Here is a 20,693-nt window from a genome sequence, read left to right as displayed (position 1 = left end):
GCCCCTCCCTCAGTTTTAGATTGGAAAGTATGAGCACAGTGACTTGTTAAATTCAATAATTTGTCCCAAAGGCACAGCTGGTAAAGGAGGGTGCTGGTTGGACACTGATTTCTCTCTGACTCCGTCACACTGTTTTCTCCTCCATCCTCCCTGACTTGCTATGCAGAACTGAAGAGGCACAGAACGAAAGGTTGTGGATCCATCATCAACACTTGGACTTGCAGCCACAGAGGAACAGCTGCCACCAAATACCTTCATGAATCAGGGTCGTCTCTTCCGTATGGAAGGAACTTGCTAGTCACTAGACTGGACGCTGGATTGTCAAGCCTATCTTACTAACATCCCAGGACTCACCAAGTCATGAGTTATTTATCAAATCAAAATTATTAGTAAGATCAGCTTTCCTTGTGTGGGGGGGAAACTGGAAGACTGGAAGCCATCTGCTGTTTCTCTTGATTATGAGACACCAGAGTGCTTCCCAGTGACATTCAGTGGTGTTACCCATACCCAGGGGATTCTGGGCACACTTAGAACCGATTCTACCAATACCAATTCTATGTGATAGGAAGTCACCGTCTGACTTACTTGTCTCCTTTGCTTTTGGAGATGCCGACCAACTTCTCGATGCCGCCGGCGTCCCGTAAGGCCTTGGCGTTCTCCATGTTCTTGGTGATCACCTCGTGCAGGGTGCAGCACACGGCTGTCACCGTGTCGTCCGACATGGCCTTGCTCGCCGCGTTGCTGCTGTTATTCCCGCCTGGAAGCCGATGGACCAGGTCTCGCATGGCGTATTTGCCTTTGGAAAAGAAAACGAAGGGAAGAGCTGAAATGTGGTCAAAACCGAGGAAGAGTGTGGAGGGAGAGGTGCAGACGGGGGTGAAAAAGAGAACACAAGAGGCCACGTTAATGCAGTGTTGTCTGTTCCCCGTCACTGATTATTCTTTATGGGGTAACCGTGGACACATACACAGAGAAAACGGTATTTCTTCACAGCAAATGTACGGACTTTTGGTGCTGGACGGATGTGGGACTGACTCTTTGGACAAGTTATTTCATGCCTCTGAGCCTCAGCTTTTTAAATTGCGAAGCAAGAATAATGGTACCTCCCTTACAAGGCTGTTGCGAAGAAATGTGTGGGAAGCACTTAACACACAGTCATGACCCTGGACTCAGGACTCAATAGAAGTTAGCACTCAGTGGGTTCCTGCTTGCTATTCACAGAAGTCAGGAAAACATAGGGTAATTCTAACATAACCTCAGGAATGTCTTGACGGGAGCTATGTTGGGACTTGTATTATTTAACAAATACGAGTCAAAACACAAAAATGTATGTATATATGACATCTGCATTCTGGTCCCTATAAAGCAAAGAGAAACATTTAAAGCGGGGAGAGAAACTTTACAAACAATATATAAAACTAGGTGTCCTTTGAACTAAGGTAACTGGATGATCGATCTGTCTCTCTGATGGGATTTTACTGAATGGTTCTACCATATAACATTTACTAATTTGACATGTTTTACTTCCCGTGGAAAAAATAAGATAAAATGCAACTTTGCTTCCTTAATTCACTTTATCATTATTAATCATGCCACTCCCCATGATAGAGGTACTTATAATGACATCTTTATGGAATACTTTTAGTTTACAAAGCCATTTAGGCATTACCAATAACCCTGCAAGACAATTAATTCATCCCACCTGCAGCTTCCAGTTCGGTTCCATTAATTTACTTCTGGAACTAAGTAAAGGAATGCCTGTAGCAAAGTTGCCTGTTCCTAAATTTTTCAGGTGGAATCGGCATGTGTCCAAAGTTAAATTTCTGTCTCGTCTCCCATCCCCCAATTAGACATATTTAGGTAGCTCCTAAAAGCCATTTAAATGTTTTTCCTCCTTATAGGCCTCTAAAGGATAACTTATTTTGCTGTTTAATTCTCTGGCACGTGGTGCTTGCGGGGCAGGAAATGGAACCATGGAAGGAGGCAATGACATCTTAATTCCAGGCAGTAATAAATAAAACATAAGACTTCGTAATTTTGGTATCTGCTTTTATCCTATGTTTAGGTGGCTTATTTTAGCTTGGATGAAAAAAAAAATGCTGATGTCTAAATTACCGAAATAGGAAACTGTCTTCATTCACTTGACGACAGCCGAGAAGTGTCTGACAAAAATGGTTTGCCTGAAAACCCCCAAATGTAGCATATTTATTTTCCAATGACAGCACTTAAAACAGGTTGGAGAAGACCCTTGGTACATGATAGTCCTCTGAGCACCTGGCTTTACCTCCTCATCGTTAAATCACACTCAGCTCGGGCTACGAGTTTAGTTGAGCTCAGCAGGCTGGCGACTTTAGCATTAGCCCCGCACAAACCACTGTCAGACCAACTTGAATTCACAGAAGTGAGAAGATGGGTGCATTCTTTATCAGGGAAGTGATCGAGGAAGGAAGCAGCAAACTCTCTCAATCCTTGTGCTTACAGGGGCATCCCCACTCCTGAATGAGCACAGAAGACTGGTTGTGTGGCCTTGCACATCATCAACATTGAAAGCAAAAATGAGGAGAGGGAGAGGATTAGGCTAGAGCATTTTTTTTTTTTTTTTAGTTTTTGTTATCATCATTTAAAAAATTACGGGTTTCCCTGGTGGCGCAGTGGTTGACATTCTGCCTGCCAATGCAGGGGACACGGGTTCGAGCCCTGGTCTGGGAAGATCCCACATGCCGCGGAGCAACTAGGCCCGTGAGCCACAACTACTGAGCCTGCGCGTCTGAAGCCTGTGCTCCGCAACAAGAGAGGCCGCGATAGTGAGAGGCCTGTGCACCGCGATGAAGAGTGGCCCCCATTTGCTGCAACTAGAGAAAGCCCTCGCACAGAAACGAAGACCCAACACAGCCATAAATAAATAAATAAAAATTTAAAAATTACAACAGACTTGAAAGTGTGGTTTCATCTTACACAGCTTCCCAACCCATGAGCCCTGAATGAGAAGCAAGGTGTCCCCGTGATGTTCAAGGGGAAGGAGCCACCACTTTCCCCAGAGCAGCCTCTTCGACTTGCCCAGTGTGCTGGACAAATACTGTCATTTCGAATGTGCTCCCCAGTGTGGAAAACGGCAGGAGTCACTGCCATATATATATGGGCACAGGGACATCAAGAGCACCTGGGGCTCAGCAGTGCTTTGGGAGGTTATGAGGGTGCAGAGGAAGAGAGCATAAGTGTACAGGCCTCACCCTGTGGATGAGTCTTCCAGGAAACAGAGGAGCTTCCTGTCTTAGAACGGGTGCCACCAACCACTGCAGACTGAAGACCACTCCCCCTTCCTCTGGATTTAACTTCGGTTAAAAATAAGTAAATAATATGACACAGCCTAACATCCCAGAGCGACTCTGGTACTGATCATACCACCTAGCAGGTGACTAATATTTCAGGACAAGAGCAAGGAACTTGTGACTACAAAGACCTGGCCCTGAGGGGATCAGGAAGAGAAGAGCAGCCATGATGGAGAGTCCTCAGACAAGGCTTTGAGCCCAGTGAAACGGTGGTGGTAACGCAGGGGAAGAGGATTCAGAAATTTCTAGCGGGGATAATGAGGTGGGTAGCGGAAACCAAGTGAATTCAGAAACTTAATAATAATGGACAAGTTGGAGTTCTATTTTATTTTTCCACACAAAAGAAAACATGCTCAGCAATTCCCTGGTGGTCCAGCGGTTAGGACTCGGTGCTTTCACTGCCGGGGCCTGGGTTCAATCCCCGATCAGGGAACTTACATCCTACAAGACGCACGGTACGGCCAAAAAAAAAAAAAAAAGAGAAAGAAAAACATCATATGGATGGGAGAACCACAGAGCAAAGTCCCATGGGAGAGACAAACTGGTCATCCGGTTCAAAAGACACTTAGATTTGGGAAAACAAAGTGAATACCTTGCCACCATTGGGAACCAAGGTGCTTTCCATGATCCACTCTCACTGGCATCACATGTTACAAAAGAAAAGCATGTTGCTCCGAGATTCAGACAGACGCTCCCTGAGATGCAAACAAAACAAAAACAGCTCCACCACCACCAACTAAAGGTCACTCTGTCTTGCTCAAATTCTCAACAGAAATGAATCCTCAGGCCATTTCTTTGAAGTTACTTAGTCTCTCATGAAATAACTTTATCTTTGACATGTGTAATACTGATATGAGATGACTACTGGACATCTGACAATTGTGTAAAAAAAAATCTACTGTTCCTATCAGTGACAGACTAACTGTAACCTTGTAACTGCTACCCTTCCTGCCCTGTGTGTGGGCAGGCGTGTTTGTAAATTACAATTAAAAACGATTTTCTCTTTACGTTTCTTTTTGGGGTCTTCTGCTCAGAGTTGGTGGGCATGTGGAGGCTTGTGGATGGACTCAGGGGACCCAACAAACTGTGTTGCCCTAGAGCGGTGCTCCTTGCTGAGCTCCTGTACACATAAGACCTGGTAGGAATTTCACGAGGAGGTAACAGAGCTTTGCTCTCGCTGACTGTGCCTGTTTCTGTTTCTATTTCAGCACTCAGCCTATTCCTGGTATTGATTTGCACACTACCCCTTGGTTTCTCCACTGGTGGGGGCAGTATTGAGTAGTGAGTGGTTTTATGGGCTAACCACCTGTGATCTTGAGTCCTTTCCTAAACTGATTGTATATCACTCTGGATTGTTCATATGGTCCTCTGTATAGCTGGTCTTTGTGATGCACTATGGTAAACTCAAATCTCTCAAACCAACGTTAGAGGAAAGAGGTTAAAAAAAAAATGTCAGCCGAGAACAGCCCTGGATCAGGAATATAACAACTCCTTTGTCTCTGAGGTCTTAGTGCATCTTTGGCTTCCCTGTTTCTGGAGATGCTAAAACTGACCTGTGAGTTTTTGCTGAGTTGCTCTAAACTAATTTTTTTTCTTCCATTTTTTGTGGTGGCAAAATACACACAATAAAAATGTATCATCTTATCTATTTTTAAGTGTACAGTTCAGTGATATTGATTAAATTCATATTGCTGTGCAACTGTCACCACCACGTATCTCCAGAGCTCTTTTCATCTTGCAAAACTACAATTCTATTAAACTCTATTAAACCATTAGACAATAACTCCCCACCCCCATCCATTAACAACCAACGTGCTACTTTCCATCTCTATGATTTTGGCAACTCTTAAGTATCTTATATAAGTGGAACCATACAGTGTGTCTTTATTTTGCTCAGCAATAATGTCTTCAAGCTTCATTCATATTGTAGAATATATCAGACTATCCCTTTTTTTTTTTTTTAAGTCTGGATAATACTCCCCTGTATGCATATACCACATTCTGCTTATCCACTCATCTGTTGGTGGACACTTGGGTTGCTTCCTTATTTCAGTTATTGTGAACGATGTTACTATGAACAGAGGTGTACAAATATCCTTTCTCTTTTGATTTGTGTCCTTGGATCTAAAGTGAGTCTCTTGTAGACAGCATATAGTTGGATCATGTTTTTTTTTTCTTCTTTCTTTCCATTCTGCCAATCTCTGACTTTCGATTGGAGAGTTTAACCCCTCTATATTTAAAATAATTATTGTAAGGAGGGACTTAACTTGTGTTATTTTGCTATTTGTTTTCTACACGCCTTGTAGCTTTTCTGGTCCCTTATTTCTTACATTACTCTCTCCTTTGTGTTTGATTCTGTTTGCAGTGAAATGTTTTAACCTCCTCATTTCCTTTTGTGTATATTCTGTAACTATTCTACTTGTGGTCACCATGTGGATTACATTTAATGTCCTAAAGTTATAACACTCCAATTTAAATTTATACCAGTTTAACTTCAATAATGTACAGAAACTCTGCTCGTTTATAGTTCCAGCCCCAACCCTTTCAATTATGGATATCACAAAACTACATCTCTATCTGTTGTGTCCAAAAACATAAAATGGTAACTTTTTTTAATGCACCACTTTCTTAAAGTACGTAGAAAACAAAACATGGAGTTGTAAGTCAAAGGTACAATAATACTAGCTTTTAGACTAATAATTTTAAAAAATGCATTATTCTCTTGAATCATGTAAAAAACAAAAACAGTGGAGTTACAAACTGTTTTACAATAAGACTAGCTTTTATAACTACCCAGTGTTTTAAAGTCTTTGTCTAGCACTTCTGCCACTTACTCTTTCTCAGGGAAGTTTCTGTTGGTTCACTTTTTTCCTTGGAAAGGGCTATACGTCCCTGTTTCTTTGTATCCACTGTGATTTTGTTGTTGTTGGAAACCAGACACTGCAATCTAACCACATAGCAACCCTGGAATTCAGATTCCTCCCCTTGTGCCGGTTTGCTGGGTTTTGTTTTTAATTGCTGTAGGATGTCTGTGTGCTGAGGTGTAAACTGAAGGTCTCTGCAGGTCTTTTATGAACCTGTGCCTTTCCCTGGGCCTCCATGGTGACTTTCTAATTTCCCTCACATACACATTTGCTTTTGAACGTCCTAATCTTTAATATCTGTCTCCCAAAAGGGGAAAAAAAGAACAATGAAGGGGGAGGCAAGGGAAGGGCACCAGCTCTTTAAGTTCCCTGGAAGTCATTTCAGCTGGAGGGGGAGGGGTTTTCGACAACTGGGGGTGGGGGTGGGGGCGTGTGCAACAACAGCTGCCTCTGTGTCTGCAACTCCATGATCAGTAGCAACAATCTGAACACAGAGTGCCCAACATTTGGAGGACGAATCCTTTATTGCCCACCCTAGCTCCCACCAGCTGCATACAAGTTCCCCATGAACACGTGTATAGCTGCCTGCCAAGGGCTGGGTGTGAGAATGGGTAGCTGTTACTGTGCTAAGAGCTGAAGATGACCAAAATTAACCATAATTCACCGTCCAAGCTTTCCTCTAACAGGTGCAAGCCTTCATTAGACTCCAGAGTTCCGAAATAGTTACACTGGACAGATTCTGCCAGCGAGACTGCTGTGTGTGTGTGGGTGACAGATTCCTAGGTTTCCTACCCACCATCTTCCAGAATCTTCTCTCCACACTCAATTTACATTGCTCAGTGGTTGAAGATGTAAGTGAGGCACTGATTTCCTTGTGACTGTGTGTCTACGTGTAAATGTGAAAAGAGCCTTTCCCTCCTTTGCCAAAGGAAAGTTGTTAGCCCTTACCAAGGGTCAGCAGTACGGTGCCCTGTGGGCGGCCGCAGCTCTTTCTGCAATGCGGCGAGCTCCTTTTTCTCTTTCCTTTCTCTTTTTGTCAATGTTTGGAGCTTAATGTTTCATAAAAATCTCCACTTTAAGGACATTCATAGGAACAGTTTATCACAAAAGGGGAGAAAACATGTGCAAAAAATCTATATTTTAAAACTGGTTTATGTGGCTTTCCAACCAAAGAGGTGAGGCATTCAAGACGGTAGTATTTGGTTATTGAAAGAGTTTGAATGATGTTTACATGGGAAAGTTCTGAACAAAACAGCAATTACTTTCTGTCTTTAGGCACTAAGAACTTATTATATCTTGTGTCTCCTGACAGCTATTTTTATAAAAATTCATTTAATTAATTTTTTTATACAGCAGGTTCTTACTAGTTATCTATTTTATACATATTAGCGTATACATGTCAATCCCAATCTCCCAATTCATCACACCACCACCACCACCCCCGCTTCCCCGCTTGGTGTCCATACATTTGTTCTCTACATCTGTGTCTCTATTTCTGCCTTGCAAACCGGTTCATCTGTACCTTCTTTCTAGATTCCACATATATGTGTTAATATACAATATTTGTTTTTCTCTTTCTGACTGACTTCATTCTGTATGACAGTCTCTAGGTCCATCCACGTCTCTACAAATGACCCAATTTCATTCCTTTTTATGGCTGAGTAATATTCCATTGTATATATGTACCACATCTCCTTTACCGATTCGTCTGTCAATGGGCATTTAGGTGGCTTCCATGACCTGGCTATTGTAAATAGTGCTGCAACAAACATTGGGGTGCATGTATTGTTTGGAATTATGGTTTTCTCTGGGTATATGCCCAGTAGTGGGATTGCTGGGTCATATGGTAGTTCTGTTTTTAGTGTTTTGAGGAACCTCCATACTGTTCTCCATAGTGGCTGTATCAATTTACATTCCTGCCAACAGTGCAAGACGGTTCCCTTTTCTCCACACCTTCTCCAGCAACTGTTGTTTGTAGATTTTCTGATGATGCCCATTCTAACTGGTGTGAGGTGATACCTCATTGTAGTTTTGATTTGCATTTCTCTAATAATGAGTGACGTTGAGCAGCTTTTCATGTGCCTCCTGGCCATCTGTATGTCTTCTTTGGAGAAACGTCTATTTAGATCTTCTGCCCATTTTTTGATTGGGCTGTTTGTGTTTTTAATATTGAGCTGCACTGATAGCTCTTTTTGAAATTGCCTTCTCCAAATCTACACCCCAGAGCCAAACTAATAAAACTTTAAAAAAATGTCTTTTATATCTAAACTGTCCCTGGCATTTCCCTGACTGCTGCTGGGTAACATCAAAGAGTTTTCTTCATCACCTTATGAAATAAGGGATGCTAGAAATAATTAGGAATGTTTGGCATTCTGCAAGTTTTTGTTTGGTTTATTACTGTTGTAAGAGCTGTCCTGTTTATCAAGCCTTCAGTAAAAAAAAGACCTGGCAAATGAAAAGAAGAGAAACTCAACCTCCTTAGTGATGCCAAGTCTTAGGATGATACTTCAGCAGTTATGAACCTTTTGGTTCTGTTAGAAACATGCTCCCTTTCATGTTAAAGAATGGCACAGTAATGGCCAATAAAAGAAAGATTCCATTTTTAGGTTTAAAAGAGCCTTTTCAGTTGGTGGGAATCCTAACACACTCTTTATGGAATAAATTAAAAGATCCTGGAGAGTTTTCATTACCCTCACTGTCCGTAATATATACTTACTGTAACGGTAGTCACTGACTAACTTCTCGCAAAACTAAACTTGTCTCAAGTTTGATATTGTTGTTTGTAATGAATAACGAATCAGAGCAATTCAGCCTTATCATCAACAGGTGGTTTCTGATTTTCTCCCACACTCTCCTAAAGACCCTGCCAGAACCACAGATCAATAATTAGGTCTGAAAAAAAAAAATTAGGTCTGGGGCTTCCCTGGTGGTGCAGTGGTTGAGAATCTGCCTGCCAATGCAGGGGACACGGGTTCGAGCCCTGGTCTGGGAAGATCCCATATGCTGCGGAGCAACTGGGCCCGTGAGCCACAACTACTGAGCCTGTGCTCCGCAACAAGAGAGGCCGCGATAGTGAGAGGCCCGCACACCGCGATGAAGAGTGGCCCCTGTTTGCCACAACTAGAGAAAGCCCTCGCACAGAAACGAAGACCCAACACAGCCATAAATAAATAAATAAATATAATCAAACTGATGAGCTCCAACCCTGGCTCAGCTGCCTGCTTGGCCTTCGAGAGTTTGCCTAGTGTCTAAAAATAATAATAATAATAATTAGGTCTGTTGGAAGAAACATCAAAAGAGCCTGATCAAAGAACTCTAATGGGTACCGTTAACACTTGATACAATAGAAAATAGGCTCTTGGTTACAGACACTCCTGTAACGCTGAAATCCTCGAAACAAATGAACGTCTTTCAGACTACCAAGGGATTGAGTCAGGGTTCCAGAACTCATTCACTTTGAGAATCTGGACTTGAAACTAACCCAAGATCAAGAGAACAAGGATTAATTACTTAGAGTAAATGACACAAATTTGGTTGTGGTTCATGTTCTATTTTGAATTGGGCTTATAAAATCCTTCTTTCTACTTCCTCTTTCTTTAATGCTTGATTTAACAGGTTATGTGTATAAAAACTAGATTAAATGTTCTTTAAATGGAATCTTGTTCTAATTAATTCTTCAGAATTCAGAAAAAATCTCTTGAAAATTTGTAAAGTAGATAAGTTATCAGGAAAAGTTAATAATAATCCTTTTAGTATAACAACATATGTTGAGTGGTCCTATCTGTACAGCTTAAAACAATAGTTAAATAATATAAAAATGCCTTGACTAGCCTGTTTACCTTCTTTGACCATAGGTTTTTATAGATTGAACTAGAATCTGATCCCCTTTCTACTAGAACATAATTGAAAAAAATAAAATCTGTACCCATGACCATGCCAGAGATGTCACATATAAAGGCAAATATCATTTAATTAGGCATGACAAGGCCATTTAAAACAAGTAGATTTAATATGTGGGATTGAGGTCTACAGTATCCTCCTAGGACACTGGTTTGACTCATGTATGGCTTAAGGAATCCTAGCCTACGGGCAGCACGGCCAGGAGTACTGAAAAGTTGGAGCTCAGAGAAATGGAATAATCTCTGAGTTACAGGTAGTGGAGGTGAAGACTGGCAGAAATGCCTCGGCCACTGCTGTGTCATTGATCCCAGTAGATGAGGTGAAAGGGAATAAATTATTTCTGCTACATAAAGGAAACAAAATTACAGACCTAGGATCTACAAACAAAACAAAAGTTAACTCTCAGGATTTATTATCACATAGGTCTAGTTTTGATAACCATGCACAGAGGTCTTTGTGAATGAATCCATACTGCTTGATATACCTACATCTGTACAACTGGTCAACCATCAAATTAATGGTCCCAAATCAGAAAACTGCTAAACCACAAACATCGGTGGTTAAATCTGCGTTGTAGGGGCAGAACTTCAACATCAGAGGGATCGAGAAGGAAAACTGGTACCTTGTTCTGACTCCATCATGACTGTCCACACATCATGTGCTCATCACAATCCAGAATCAGGAAGACAGAACAAAACAAGAAACCAGCTCAGGGAAACAAATCCAAAACAGAGAAAGGAAAAGAAACAGGGGATCGCCCTTCTATCCCTAATCCCAATTAATGAATCTTTCAGTAATTCTCTAGCAGCTGCTGACTTTCGAATCAACTTCATCTCTGATGTTTGCAACGCTGATATGTGACGGACGGTATGATTATCTTGTGAGAAAACTGCTGTTTGTCCACCATGAATGGACTAAATGTGACCTTACAAACCATGGTAAACTTGTGCTTTTTTACTTTAAATGTGGAAGGCTGGTTTTTCTCAAGTCTGGATCCCTTGCAACAATTTGTTAGTAAAAATCCCTTTCTCTTGATGCTTTTGTCTGTATGCTTTCATTTCTCAGATTGGAAAATGGGTGTGACAACACTGACCTTCTGGTTTCATCACACTGGCCCCTTTTTCCCAAAATGGGACCTGTTTGTCTCTACATCTGCCCCTTTGCTCCTGCCAGATTAGAATCAATATCTAACGAAATGCATTGATTTTTTTAAAAAAAGTGAACCTTCTTTTATGTATTTGCTGGCTGCTTTAATTAACGATTTATCCAAATAGAAAGAGAGAGGAAAAGTCATAGTAAGAAGGGTTCAGCTGGAGTCAAGGAATCAGTCAGTGGTTGCTGTGGGTAGAGCTTGAGACAAATTCTGGAAGAAACACTAAAGTTCCTTATGCTTTTTTCTAATAACTATGATTTGGAAAAAACAAGCACAGCCTTATAACACACATCAAAATCTATTTCACATGCCAAAATTGGTAAGCAGTTGGTCTGAGAAAATGATGCAATCAGTAACTCAACCCTCTGAATAGAAATAATGTCGAGTAAAGCAAATCTTATAGGTTTGCATGTGTATGGTATGCATTTCTTTCAAGAGTTACCATCTCCAAATAAATAACCTACTCCATCTGTTTGGAAGACAAGAGGAATTGTATTTTTTAGCACCTTGAGATCTTATGCAGAGGATTTCACTGAATTAGGCTCTGATAAATTCTCACATTGTTGAAATGTCAAGAAGTAAGGTAATGAGTAGAACTACAGACAAGAAGGTGGCTAAGATATGCATACATAATTTGTAGAAGAATCACTCTAAAAATAAAAACCACAGTTAATTAACAGGAGGTTTGCTGAAGCACCTTTTTGAACTAGAAATAAATTGATTTTTGAGAAATACTGAAAATGAGGCAAGTAACTGGTATAATACATTTTAACAAGATTTAAATAATTTGATTAAATATTAAGCATGATAGCAAAAAAATTATTACCTCAATTCATTGCCTCATTTTAAAAGCAGAAAGGAAGTAGAGGTGAAAATTTAAACACTGATTCTAGCTTCAGGGGAGAAACCTAGGAAGGCTTTTTATTTTTAGGTCAAGATTTCTGTCTAACAAAGATCCAAGAACTCTCCTAGGATGAAAATTTCAGACAATAGCGTGTCTGAGACAAGATGAGGTCAGTATTTCTGTAAGAAAAGCTTGTTTTCAGGAATAGAACTTCTGGCCTGATATTAGCACATTGGGATAAGAGTAATGCATTGATTAATGCAAGTAGCCTAATGAAGAATTCTAACATTGCATTCCCATGTTCTTGCTTTCTCAAATTGATCTACCCCTCTGCCAAAATAAAAGAGTTTCAATAAAGGGCACAAAGGGCTACTACTCATAGATTACATTAGAGAGTGGTTTAATGTTTTCAAGAGAAGTCACATCTATTTCAGTTTCTACTTTGTATCTCCCTAGGGCTATAGAAAAGGCAGATACAATTTCCAATTTGTATAGAAGACAACTGCAGCCCAAAGAGATTAAATGATGTGTGTAAGGCTGCAGAGCTGACTGTATCCTGGCTTTGGTATCTTTCCATGAGTCTCTTGGCCAGAAACTCCTCTCTCCAACCAACCCTCCTCACTCCCTCCTCTGAACTTTTTTCACAGGTATAATCTGTACCACCTGTATGACACCTACCCCATAACTCATTTATTCAGTTGCTCTATAGACATTCACTGAAGTTTCCTCTAGTTAGCTTATATATGTAATTGATCTTTCTAACAATAATATAAACCAAGAACAGGATGACATCTAATAACCTTACGTTTATTGATAAATGAATAAACAATTTACATCAGCTCTTTGACTACACAATGTAACCACAGGACTTTGATGGGAATTCATTCACATTTATCCTGCTGTTGTTACCTACCTCTGTGACAGATCCCTGGAACTCTAGTTCTACAGGATGCTGTATTCTAAAAAGGGTTTCATTGTAGCATATGTGTGGGAAATGCTGTGTCTGATGCTTAACTCAGAAATTTACAATGTATATTAGCAAAGTGAAGCCTCTTGCAGTCTTGCAGTTAGACAAAATGAAACCCTTTGGTGAATTAAGTTTAACCTAGAGTTTCCCAAATTTATCTGAAAAGAGAAACCTTCTTGTGCATGACACCCATTCCCTTCCCAGAGGACTGGGGGTCTGGGGAGGGGGCCTCGCTTGGGGTGGTCCTGATGAATAAGGGCAGCTACATTTCTGTTCCTGTTACTATGCTTATATGTCACCAAATACCCACAGATCTGTACCACCAAAGACACCTTAATTTCACAGCAACTTGATTTGATGTTGATAAAAATCAGAAATAAAAGAAATGCTCCGACTACACAAAAGGATGGCTGGTGAGAATGCATGGTAGTGTATGTTAAGCATTGTCTGATAGGAGCCACTCACTCTAAATACACTTTATTCCTAAATGCACTTTTCTTGTTCTGATTTCACACATTCACCCCCTACTCCCATACTTCGTTCACAGAGGACTTCATAAGCCAGAGAGATAAATCTCACAGAAGAAGGAGTTATAATTATTTGCCTACAATTCCACTTTCCTCGTTAACCAATGAGCTGCTTATGGATGAATTCCCCATGCAGGTTCTCAAATGAGAACATTCGTTGACTGAAATTCACTTAATTTTCTGTCCCAAGTTGATTTTCTTCCTAGTACCTACCAGCCAAGCCAAGCACTGGTTTCTACTAGGCAATTCTAATTCTAATTTATATTACTGAATTGAGCTTTGGCTACCAGTTGGTCTTATCTGGCTTTGGGTGACTGGTTCCCCAGGGTCAAACCAGGGCATGAAAGATCCACCTTCACAGCTGAAATAAACTTCAGACTGCAGGTAACCCGAGGCATCAATCACTCTAACCTTCTAACACACATCATGGGACCCTAAATTATATGCCAGGGACCTGCACTTGTTCCAGATCTTATAAGATCTTTGTCTCCTTATGCTTAGGAGATAATCTCCTTCCATGGGTATAAGATGATTTAGAGCAGCCCCTACCAACAACAGTAAAAATACCTTTTCTTTAAAAAAAAAACTTCTCTTTATAGTAGCCTCTCTAAAGTCATTGCTGAACACAGCATGTGGCCTATTACAAGTCGGGTTTTATTGACTGCCTTTTTCCCTGTGAATGAGACACATCACTCTGTTGCATATCTAGTAATTTTGGGTTGAAAATAAACAGTTTTAGCAACTCTGAAAAAAAAACACTTCTCTTTATTTGTCCTCACTTTGAGATAGATTTTTAACAAAATTTGTTTATAAAACTAAATGTCTAGGTCAAAGCTTATTTTTTTTAGTTTCTGCCTGTATTTTAAAATTTTTTTCAGAGTAAAGAAATGTGGCATATTTTATAGTTTTATAGTAGACAGAATTCCAATTTCAATTTTGGGTTCATTATTGGAACCCAAAGATAATGTTAAATTATTTTAATAAAAAGTGGTCATGTTTTAGATATTTCTCCAAATTCCCTAGCTAGTGAAAACAATCCTCCTATGAATGTAAAAATGTATTGGGCTATACAATATTGCCCGTTTCTTTATTAATTAACCACAGTGGACGTTTTATATGGAATTGCTGGCATTATTAATGTATCGAGAATTCCAGTGTTTATATTGTAGGCTTATGCTCCGTGTGTACAACTAAAACTTAAAGTATTTATACTTTGATGAGTTTAAAACTTTGGTGTGTTTGTGCTATACTAAAAAAAAAAACATCAACAACTATTACAATTATATGGACTCTCCATAAGGTGATAAATAGAAAAAAGATAAAGCATGAAGATAAACAATAAAAGAATAAAAGAGAATAAAGGCAGAAGCAAAAAATGATCCTAGAGGACCAAACATAGACCAAAGATTATTTCCACTAATCCCACTCAATCAAAATGACTAAATATTAGATCTGGGCCCAGCTGATGACACATTTATTACAAGCAACACTTAATACTGCAAAACTCTAGGAAAAGGAAAAAAACTGGATAGTCCTTTGGCAATTTCTTTATTGTAATGGGATTTCACTTGTAGCAAAGGAGGAAGATACGGTGAATGGAAGAGATTGTAGGGAAGATTAAAAAAGGCAGGAAAATATTAGACACAGGGTTTCTGCAGATCAGTTGCCCTAAAGCCCAGCAAAGCGGCTGGTGTCTGAGTTTTCTTATCTAAACAGCTGCAGTTTTTTTAAACTTGAAGTATGCATTCATCTTCAGAAATCTGATTTTCCTGGCTGTCTGCCCTCATGGCAGTGAGGTGTGGTGATCAGAGGGCCATTCCTTTGGTAAGGATGACTTTTTTAGCAGCGTCAACTTCTAGAACGGACACTGCAGGTTTTGCCCCGGCACTGTGTCAAGCTGATTTGGCGTGACTAAAAGGATCACCGAAGAGCCTGAACTCTGGTGTACAAACAACTTAATTATGATAATGCAGTGATTGTGGTCAGCACCGTCGAAACAAACCAAAACAATGCATACAAATCCAAGCCAAGCACCAGTCAAAAACAATTAGGAGTCTTCAAGTTACAGAAAAGTTTTTCTATGTACATCTTATAATCCAGTATGAACAGTCTCTGCTACCTTATTTTCAAAGTCAATAGAGACTTGGAGTATATGCTTCCTAGAATGTATGGGCCATTAGCTTCTTTGAAGGAGTGAAGATTCAGTGGTGCTAGTTAGGGCTAGCATAGTTCCACCAGCTGCCTGGAGGTCTCGCAGAAACTACTTTCCTTCCAGTGACAAATTGCAAAGGTCAAGTACAGGAGGCGAGAGGTGGGTGGGGACTAGAATAAATAGCCAGGTTCAAGGAAGGGCAACCATGACTTGGGAATCAGCACAGAACCATCTGGTGGTTCTGTTCTTCATCAAGGAACTCAGGCCAGAGCAAAGCTGGAGAGGACTTTGGAACTTCAGGGAGGTGTCCCCTTAGCCACTGTTGGTGATACTCAGGGTGTTAGAAATCTATTTCTATCAGAAATTTATTTTCTCACAGTTCTTAGTGCCACAAGTCTGAAATCCAGGTGTCGGAAGGGCTTTCCGTCTTCTCTTCTTTCCTTCCTTCTTTAGTTGGAGACTCAGGACTGCCATCCTTGCTGGTTCTAACCAGTAAAATTAAGTGGCTGACCCCCATCCTGTGGTGAAGGGCAGAGTGGCTGCCTGCTTAGCAGCTGATGGGGCTACTTTGGGTGAAATAGGGTGGAAACGGGAATGCTACTGTTCACAGGTGGAACTGGGTATCTCCCCTCCCCTCCCCATTCATACATTGAAGTCCTATAGGCCCCATTATTCCAGAATGCGGTCTTATTTGGAAACAAAGTCGTTGCAGATGTTACTTTTTAGGATGAGGTCATATGGGAATAAGGTAGGTCCCTAATCTAGTATGAGTGATGTCCTTATAAAAAGGAGAAATTTGGAGACGGACATACGTATACAGGGAGAACATCAAGTAAAGATGAAGACAGAGATCAAGGTGATGCTTCTATAAGCCAAAGAACACAAAAGATGGCCAGCAAATGCCAGAAACTAGGGGAGACACATGGGACACATTTTCCCACCCAGCCTCAGAAGGAACCAGCCCTGCCGAAACCTTCTTGCCTCCAGAACCCTGAGAAAATAAATATCTATTGTTTAATCCACCCAGTTAGTGGTACTTTGTTATAGCAGCCGAAGCAAGTGAATATACTGTGCCACATTTGGATTTAGGCCCATGTTTAGAGCAGCTCCTTTGAAGAGGAGACCACAGACAACAGTTAGCTATCTTTCGTTTCATTTGACAAATATTCTCATATCCTCCGTCACATGTGACCCCACATAATCTGTCATTCCACTTCTAGCACACTTGGAAATCCCTTGAATGACCTCCCCACCTTCTAGGTCCCTAAGATTAGTGTGGAGACAAGATAAGCAAAATCAAATAAACATGACTTACTTAAATAAAAATGATGATTCAGCCCACAACCCCAGCTGTGATCGTCACTGTCATTACCACTAGATTCTGCTTCATCTTACTCTGTTAGAAGGAGAACTCGCTCCGTGTTCCCCAGAGTCAACAACACACAGTCCCAACTCAGGACACGAAGACAAGCAGACCAGTTTCTGAACAGCAACAGGAAGTCCTGAACAGCAACAGAAAGCCGCCCAGGTGTCTCCATGGGGATAATTTCCCGCTTTACTGGGAACAGAAAATCAAGTTTAAATTCTGTCCTATGTTACTCCTCTCAACTGAGTTTCCTTGTGAATTTCAGGGCTTTAATAGATTTTATCATGGTGAATACCTGGAGAAGGCCATGGTTCTCTCCGGGAAATCAGTGACCATAAAGTCTCTTTATCTTGGAAATGAAAGATGATTTCCACACACAGCTCTGCATGCTGCAGAGCAGGGGAAAGTGCCAGGGCACACCTCCACCCTTCCAGGAGGTGACGGCCCAGGAAGGGGCTGGGACACTTGTTCTGAAGGAACACGGGAAATAAGTCTCAGCACATACAGTTTACCACCAACGGCAATGATAAAAAAAATGCTTTTTGGTTTTGTTCCATGTAAAAGGCCTTGTGCTGGGAAACTCGGCAAGAACGTGAGAGCCCTGAAGTCAAGACTCAAAGCTGTTGTCACCCTGCGTTGCTGTTGCCAGGAAGCTTGTTTGTATCTGACATCCACCCCACGCCCCTGCCCCTCCTGGGGACTTGGCCCGAGGAGGCCCCGGAAGGTGGGAAGGGGCTGTAGGCCCCCTGCTGCTCTGCCTTCAGCCAAGCCCACTCCTCATAAGCTCCTGGCCTCCCCGGTGAGGGCTGTTCTCACGGCAAAGAAAGTCCCCAGGGATGCCAGTGAGCAAGCTGGGAGCCCTGCAGTGGTGCTGTTCTCGGGGCCCCCTTGGGGTAGAAGGGAAGCAGGAGGTCGTGCCCGTCCCAGTGGGACCAGGTCCCTCAGCTGTCTTGGGAAAAGGTAGAAATAAAGCTGGGGACTTGCTCCAGGAAAAAAAAAAAAAAAAGGCCATTATCCACCAAGGGGTTTCTTGTCTACCTGAGGGAGGGACAGAATGTGAGTGGAGTTAGGAGGATGGGGAATTTGGGATGCTTACTTCAACACTGTGACTTTGTTCATTGGGAGGTCAATAAGAACAGGAAAGTCAATCTATCCCGTCGCTTGATACCACGGAGTGGGGCTGCATATGTCCGAACATACGCAAATTGGTCAGATTTTCATCCCAGCAGAATTAAACTGGGAAGCACGAGCCAGTGTGTGTCACCATCCTCTGACCACATCCAGGGCAGCCCCTCGCTTACCAGATGAAACACACGCTCTCTGGGACAGGCAAACAGAACCCCTGCGGGTCTCGGGAGCTCTCCTCCCACCACGTGGCCCTGGTTGTAGGTTTGTGAATTATGCATAGGAGTTGGGTCACTGGGGTCTAACTCCTGTTGTTCTTGCTTCCTCCATTGTTTGCTCTTTTGTCTGGCTTCTTCTGACTTGTCCGGGTTCAGCTGGGGGGGTCACATCATTTAGGAGGCTGCTCCTATATCCCCTTCTCCCGAAGATGCTTTGGCTCGTGCCCACCCTCCAATCCAGGCCTATCTCCAGCAGAATGTGAGGGTCTGTTCACCTCAGTCATGTCCTTGAGGCACTTAACACCTGAGCTTCTGGTACTTGGGACTGGCCTGGATCAAGGCAGGCATTCCACAAACACTGCACTGAATGACGTACCTTCCAATCTCTCTGCCTAAATGGTAGCCAGGAACTAAAAAAGCAGAACCCACCGAACCCCAACCAATGCAAACACCTGTCAGGCATCCCAAGGTAGTACTTAAAACTGAAGCATAAGCTATTCCCCAAGTGAAGGGAGTTGCTCTCAGAGATCTGAATGATCTCAAATGTTAGTCCTAAATTTAACGTTATGTTGTTTTATTTTTACCATACAAATCTTGCATGCATATATATTTTTCGGTAATGCATTTAGTTGCCTGGGAAACCAAAAGGGTCTATGCAGAGTGAGAGAAATGGTTTGAAGAAAACTAGCCACAGAAGTGCTTCTGGATTGTTCTCTCTTGGTGTCATCACTTGCCCCATGGATGCCCATCATATACACTTGAGCTGCTGGAAGACCTCACTCTGCACAGCTCGCAGGGTGAGCCCACAGGGAGAGGAAGGTGTGCTGGCTCAAGAACGGATGAGAGGGCCCAGCTCAATCATTTGTAAGGGGTCACATTCCAGCTAATGGCATCTGGCTCCAAGAGTAGTGTTTTGATGGGTTTCCTAGTCGTGGTGGTTTTCGGAATTATCAGAGAAAGACAGGAGTTAATAATGCTGTTGGGGAGAGATGTCAGGTTTCCAGGGCTTCTCGGGAGATGTCTGTACCGAATTTGGAGCTAATTTCCTCAGTTTCGGCACTATTGCTATTTTGGGCTAGAACATGCTTTTCTGTGGCAGGGCAGTCCTGTATGCTGGATGGCCAGCACCATCCCTGGCCTCTACACACCAGATGCCAGTAGCAAACCCACTATACCAAGAAAAAAATGTCTCCAGACTTTGCCAAATATCCCCTGGGGGGAAAAATTGCGCCTTTCTGAGAGTCACTGCTCTAGAGATTCACAGTGAGGAGAGACAGGGTCTTTGTCATCTTGGGCTGCTGTACCAAAATAACACAGATTGGGTGGCTTAGACAATAGATATTTGTTTCTCACAGAAGTTGAGGATGGAGAGTCCAAGATCAAGGTTCTGGTAGATCGGGTGCCTGGTGTTCCAGGCTTGTAGACAGCACTTTCTCTGTGTGCTCACATGGCCTTTCCTCGGTGCATGTGCATCCTCTTCTTATAAGGGCACTAATCCCATCAGGAGGGTCTCACCCTCATGAACTCATCCAAACATAATCACCTCCTAAAGGTCCCAACTCTGAATACCATCACATTGGGGGTTAAGGTTTCACTGTATGGATTCTGGGAGGACACAAATATTCACCTCATAACACCAGGTAACTACTAGAAGTGGGCGAAGGTAAGTCACTTTCTGAAAGTCACGGGACAGTCATATCAAGTTGCTGATGGGAAGATTCTTTTTGCTGACATCTCCTTGTGTCCTTTCCATACTTCTCAGTGACCCTGGAACTTCACGCCTCATGGGCTTTGTGCGATTAGAGGGGCAGACGAGGGATGTGATTTGGTGTAACTGACAGAACACAAATTGCTTGTCAAATTTCCTCTCTCACTTGTCTGCAGAGTGTAATATAAGAAAAATAAATGTCTAAACATGCATTGGCATGGACGTTGTACTAACTTTCAACCTGAAAAATGAAAATGTAAGACTTGTCAAATGTGTTGTGATAACTTCCTTGCTCACCAGCTGCAAGGAAATAGCACCCTCTCAGGGAAGACCCCAGGGAGCCCTTGAGTTTATACCATTCAGGAGGCACCTTTACTATCTACCATTGCATTGCAGATGTATGCATCCATCCTTATCTACGAGGCTTCCCGAAATTCTTTCAACTCTGGAAATACTTTCCATTTTCCAGACACCTGACCCAGTCCCCTGTGCATGGTGTGTGTTCTATAAATAATTGGTTTCAATACCACTTGTGCAAAA

The 20,693-nt window shown here is 41.9% G+C and overlaps 1 protein-coding gene across 1 annotated transcript in view; it reads right to left on the bottom strand.

The window, feature by feature from the left end:
• Positions 1-20,693, bottom strand: part of CTNND2 (catenin delta 2) — a 427,936-nt gene that overhangs the window by 53,758 nt on the left and 353,485 nt on the right. Inside the window, exon 14 of the mRNA XM_024767199.1 lies at positions 586-796. Within this exon, the coding sequence (XP_024622967.1) occupies positions 586-796 (211 nt within the window). The remainder of the gene's footprint in view (positions 1-585; positions 797-20,693) is intronic.

Source organism: Neophocaena asiaeorientalis, unplaced genomic scaffold (genome assembly GCF_003031525.2).
Source record: "Neophocaena asiaeorientalis asiaeorientalis breed wild unplaced genomic scaffold, Neophocaena_asiaeorientalis_V1.1 scaffold112, whole genome shotgun sequence".
Taxonomy (NCBI): Eukaryota; Metazoa; Chordata; class Mammalia; order Artiodactyla; family Phocoenidae; genus Neophocaena; species Neophocaena asiaeorientalis.
Note: the sequence above shows the minus strand (reverse complement) of the source record. Positions and strands in the feature narration are given on the sequence as shown.